This window comes from Erigeron canadensis, chromosome 9, assembly GCF_010389155.1.
Source record: "Erigeron canadensis isolate Cc75 chromosome 9, C_canadensis_v1, whole genome shotgun sequence".
NCBI classification, from domain to species: domain Eukaryota; kingdom Viridiplantae; phylum Streptophyta; class Magnoliopsida; order Asterales; family Asteraceae; genus Erigeron; species Erigeron canadensis.
This window is the reverse complement of record NC_057769.1, coordinates 20,560,278-20,565,243: the sequence shown is the minus strand read 5'-3', so window position 1 is coordinate 20,565,243 and position 4,966 is coordinate 20,560,278. Positions and strand designations below refer to the sequence as shown.

The 4,966-nt window shown below is 36.0% G+C and overlaps 1 protein-coding gene across 1 annotated transcript; it reads left to right on the top strand.

Annotated features, from left to right (window-relative positions):
• The first annotated feature begins 2,915 nt into the window (after positions 1-2,915).
• On the top strand, positions 2,916-3,474 carry LOC122583326 (uncharacterized mitochondrial protein AtMg00240-like). Its single transcript, XM_043755746.1, has 2 exons — positions 2,916-3,253; positions 3,387-3,474. The coding sequence occupies exons 1-2, from the start codon at positions 2,916-2,918 to the stop codon at positions 3,472-3,474; spliced, it is 426 nt and encodes a 141-aa protein (XP_043611681.1).
• Positions 3,475-4,966: the final 1,492 nt, after the last annotated feature.

The window sequence follows — 4,966 nt, the reverse complement described above, 5'->3', positions numbered from 1 at the left end:
TAGAACTACTCCCACTTGTATCAAAACATGTGCTTAATCTTTGTGTGTTACTGTAATTTGTTTGTCCATTTTGAACAATTATGTGTGTTTACTTGTTAAATTTGAATTAATTTATGTTTGTGTGACATCATTTATATATGTGTGTATTTGCATATTGTATCCCTCTTTCACCCGAAAGGACCCAGTATATGTGGGGACCTTACCATCATAACTTATTTTTGCAAGAATATCTTATATGTGTATGGTATGTTGACTCGGGATGTTCTCATCACATGACTGGAAACAAGTCTATACTTTCTAATTTTGTTGAGAAGTTCATGGGAACTGTCAGATTTGAAAAAGATCATGTTGCCCCTATTCTTGGTTATGGAGACATTGTCAAGAATGGAATTACCATAAAGAGAGTTTCCTATGTCGAAGGATTAGGTCACAATCTTTTTAGTGTTTGACAGTTCTGTGACCATGATCTTCAAGTGCTTTTCAAGAGATATGAATGCAAAGTTCAAACCGCAAACGGGGTAGGTATTCTAACTGGAACAAGGGACAATAATTTGTTCACCATTGATCTAAATAATGTTCCAACTCTAGATTCCAACATTTGCTTTCTTTCGAAAGCCTCTCCACAAAACTCATGGTTATGGCATCGTCGTTTGTCTCATCTTAACTTTCAAACCATTAACGCTTTAGTATCAAACAACTTGTTGAAGGTCTTCCTGATTACAAGTACGAATCCGAACATGTTTGCCCAGCTTGTGCTATTGGCAAGATGAAGAATGCATCTCACAAACCAAAGAAACATCTGAGTACCGAAGGTGCTCTGCATCCTTTACATATGTATTTATGTGGACCAATGAAAGTCAGAAGCATTCATGGCAAGAGATACATTCTTGTGATTTTTGATGATTTTTCTCGCTACACTTGGGTTTTCTTTCTTCATGCCAAAAGTGATGCTCCAAAAGAAATCATTGATTTCATCAAACAAACCCACGACAATCTTCAATCATCTGTTCGAATTGTTCGTTCCAACAATGGCACAAAATTCAAGAATGCAAGAATTGATTCATTCTTTAAATCACAAGACATTACTCATCAATTTTCTGCCACAAGAACACCTCAACAAAATGGAGTTGTTGAACATCGAAATCGCACTCTTGTTGAAGCAGCCAGAACAATGCTTGCCTATTCAAAGCTACCTCCAAATCTTTGGGCTGAAGTTGTAGCTACTGCTTGTTTTACACAGAATAGGTCCATTATCAACAAGAGATTTGATAAAACTCCATATGAGGTGATCAACAAGAGGAAACCCAATGTGAACTTCTTCCATATTTTTGGATGTGTTTGTTATGTACTCAATGATCTAGACAATTTGGATAAACTTGAACCAAAAGGAGATGAGGCATATTTTACTGGGTATTCCAGAGAATCGATTGCGTATCGTGTCTACAATCATTGGACGAAGAATATAGTTGAGAGTATGAATGTTCGATTTGATGAACTATCTGGAATGGTTCTTGAACAAAACAGTTCAAGACCCGAACTTAACCGACCACAAGCTTCCGCAACAATAACCGCTTCCAATGTCAAATCTCATTTTAGTACTCCAGCAATAGAGGATTTGAATATTTTGTTTGAAGAATTCTACCATGATCACCCAAGAATGTCTGAACCTGTTCTAGAAACAAATGCAGTGTCCAGTACAATGAATACTTCTTCAGCACCAAATAGAGACGATGAGTCATCACCATCACTCAATTCAGATATATCTTCACCATTATCTGAATCTCATCTTCTAACTGCCACTTCTAAGTCTCAAGGACCACATACTCATATTTCCCAAGTGACAAGTCCTGCAACGAACCCATAAGTTTATGCCACTGAAGATTTTGATGAACCACTGGCAACTTCATTTGAACAAATAACTACACAACATACTACGACGTTCGTCGATACTGAAGAATTAAATAATCCACATGAACCTCTTTCTCATTCAACCAAATGGACAAGATCTCATCCAATTACTCAGATCATTGGTAATCCAGACTCCGGAATACATACAAGATCTACATCTGTGAATGAATGCATGTTCATGAATTTCCTAAGTAAAGTTGAGCCAAAAACAGTGAATGAAGCACTAGGTAGTCCTGATTGGGTGAAGGCTATGCAGGAAGAACTCAATCAATTTGAAAGGCTTCAAGTGTGGCGATTGGTTCCAAATTCTTACAAGAACAAAGAACCAATCAAAACAAAGTGGATATTCAAGAACAAAAAGGATGAAAATGGAGTTGTTGTACGCAACAAAGCACGTTTGGTTACAAAGGGATATTGCCAACAAGATGGAATTGATTATGATGAGACGTTTGCACCCGTTTCATGAATTGAAGCAATACGGATGTTTCTTGCCTATGCTGCTTACAAGAACTTTACCGTATATCAGATGGATGTCAAAACAACATTTTTAAATGGAGTTCTCAAAGAAGAAGTCTATGTTGAACAACCAGAAGGCTTTGTGAACTCTGAACATCCAAATTATGTCTACAGGTTAAGTAAGGCTTTGTATGGTTTGAAACAAGCTCCACGTGCATGGTATCACGCTCTCACTGCTTTTCTCCTGAAATCTGGATTTAATAAAGGTTCAATTGATACTACCTTGTTCATTAAAAGACAAGGTAGTGACATTATTTTAATCCAGATATATGTTGATGACATAATTTTTGGGTCGACAAACCCTAAGTACCGTAAGAATTTTTCTGCACTAATGATCAGCATGATTGAAATGAGTATGATGTCACTTAAACTTTTTCCTTGGTCTCCAAGTCAAACAGCTGTCAAATGGTACATTTATTTGTCAAAATAAGTATATTCATGACATGTTGAAAAAGTTTGATATGATAAATTGTCAACCAATTGGAACACCCATGGAAACTCGAACAAAAATTCATGCTGATTTAAATGGCAAATCTTTTGATCAAAAGAAATATCGCAGTATGATAGGGTCACTCATGTATTTGACTGCCAGTCGCCCGGATATTATGTTTTCCACATGTATGTGTGCAAGGTACCAGGCCAATCCCAAAGAAAGTCATTTTCAGGCTGTCAAACAGATTTGCCGTTACCTTAAAGGCACAGTGAACCTTGGTTTGTGGTATCCAAAGGATACCGGCTTTCAATTAGTTGCATACTCAGATGCTGGCCGTGCAGGTTGTAAGTTGGATAAGAAGAGCACTTTGGGAAGTGTACAGTTTTTAGGGGATAGGTTGGTAAGTTGGTATTCAAAGAAGCAGAATTGTGTATCTACATCTACTGCAGAAGCTGAATATGTTGCTGTAGCTAGTTGTTGTTCACAAGTTCTATGGATGAAGACACAATTAACTGATTATGGATTTCAGTTTGACAGAATTCCCATCTACTGTGATCCCAAGAGTGCCATTGCTATATCCTGCAATCCAGTACAATATACTAAAACAAAGCATATAGATGTTCGTTACCATTTTATTAAAGATCATGTTGAGAAAGGTAACATCGAACTCTATTTTGTTCCCACTGCGTACCAGTTGGTTGACCTTTTCACTAAAGCACTGGATGAACAAAGGTTTAATTTTCTTAAAACCAAACTAGGCATGCTTGATTTACAAACTTAAATGCTTTCATGGTATGTATTCTGTGTTCAATTAATAGTTTCAAACATTGATGTGTTTTACTTAATATTACATGCAATGTTTGAGGGGGAGAAAAAGGGTAGAATGCATGATTTTAGGGGGAGTTTGTAAATTAATCTTTCTCTTATATGCTTAATTCGAGGGGGAGTTTGCAAATGCATGTAAATCTGTGTGTTTTATTTTTGTTCGTTATGTTTAAAATTTACTTTCATTTGTGTGTTTTTCTAAAATCTAAAAATCAAATACAAAATTGGAAAAGATAAAAAGTCAAAAAGATTTTTTTTACTTTTCTTCTATTTTTTTAAAAATAAAAACCTTTTTTTAGCCCAATTTTATGAGAAAATTCAAAAAGATTCTAAGCCCAATGTGTATTGCCAAGCCCAAATATGTCAAAAAGCCCATCAGACTCGATCTGGGTAGACACGCGGGTTGACCCAGGTCCATGACCCGTTTTTTTATTAAAAAGAAGAAGAAATGAGCGGGGCTCATTTACTTTTTTTCAAATTCAAAACAACTTCTTGTTTTCTCTCATCATCATCCGATCATTTTCTTCTCACTTTGTATTTCAAGTTGTTGAGTTGTTTGGGTTATATCTGAAAACGGTTGTGTTCTCTGAGTGATTCTAAGTTCATTTCATCTTCTTTCTTCTTCAGATCATCACGTAAAAAAGGTAGAAATTGTTGATTCTCATTTGAATACAAACTGTTTGATTAAATGCCTACATGAACTAATCATGGTCGTTATGTGTTATGTGATGTTTTGATGTACTGTTTGATGTATTTAGATGCATGTTTAGGCTATACAAGTGTTGTTTCTCACTCTAAACTGCTCTGTTTTTCATCAAATCAAATTTTCTGGGTTGATTTATTGGTTTGGGTGATTTCCGGAAATAAGGTTGAATTTTTTCTAAATGCCGAGGTGTTTGCTTGACAATTAATGCAAGTGTCAACGGTCATGTTCAAACCTTCAATGTTTCCTGGGCTTGAAAGTATCAATCTTTTCTAAAGGATGCCGAGATATTTGCTCGGAAAACAAAGGGGTTTCATAAACTTCCTTCAAGTGTTTTCAACTATATGCAGAGCTTTTTGCTCGGCATACTTTAGAAGAATTAACCCTAACCCTCATACTTTCACAAGGATTGAATCACATAATTGCCATTTGCCGAGGTTTTTGCTCGGCAAACCACTAATTTCTCACTACCCAATCAAAGGATTTTCGATGAATGCAGAGCTTTGAACTCAAAAAGGTTTTCCAAAGTGCCAAAGTTCTTATTTGCAGAGCATTTTGCTCGGCAAATCAATATAAATCTT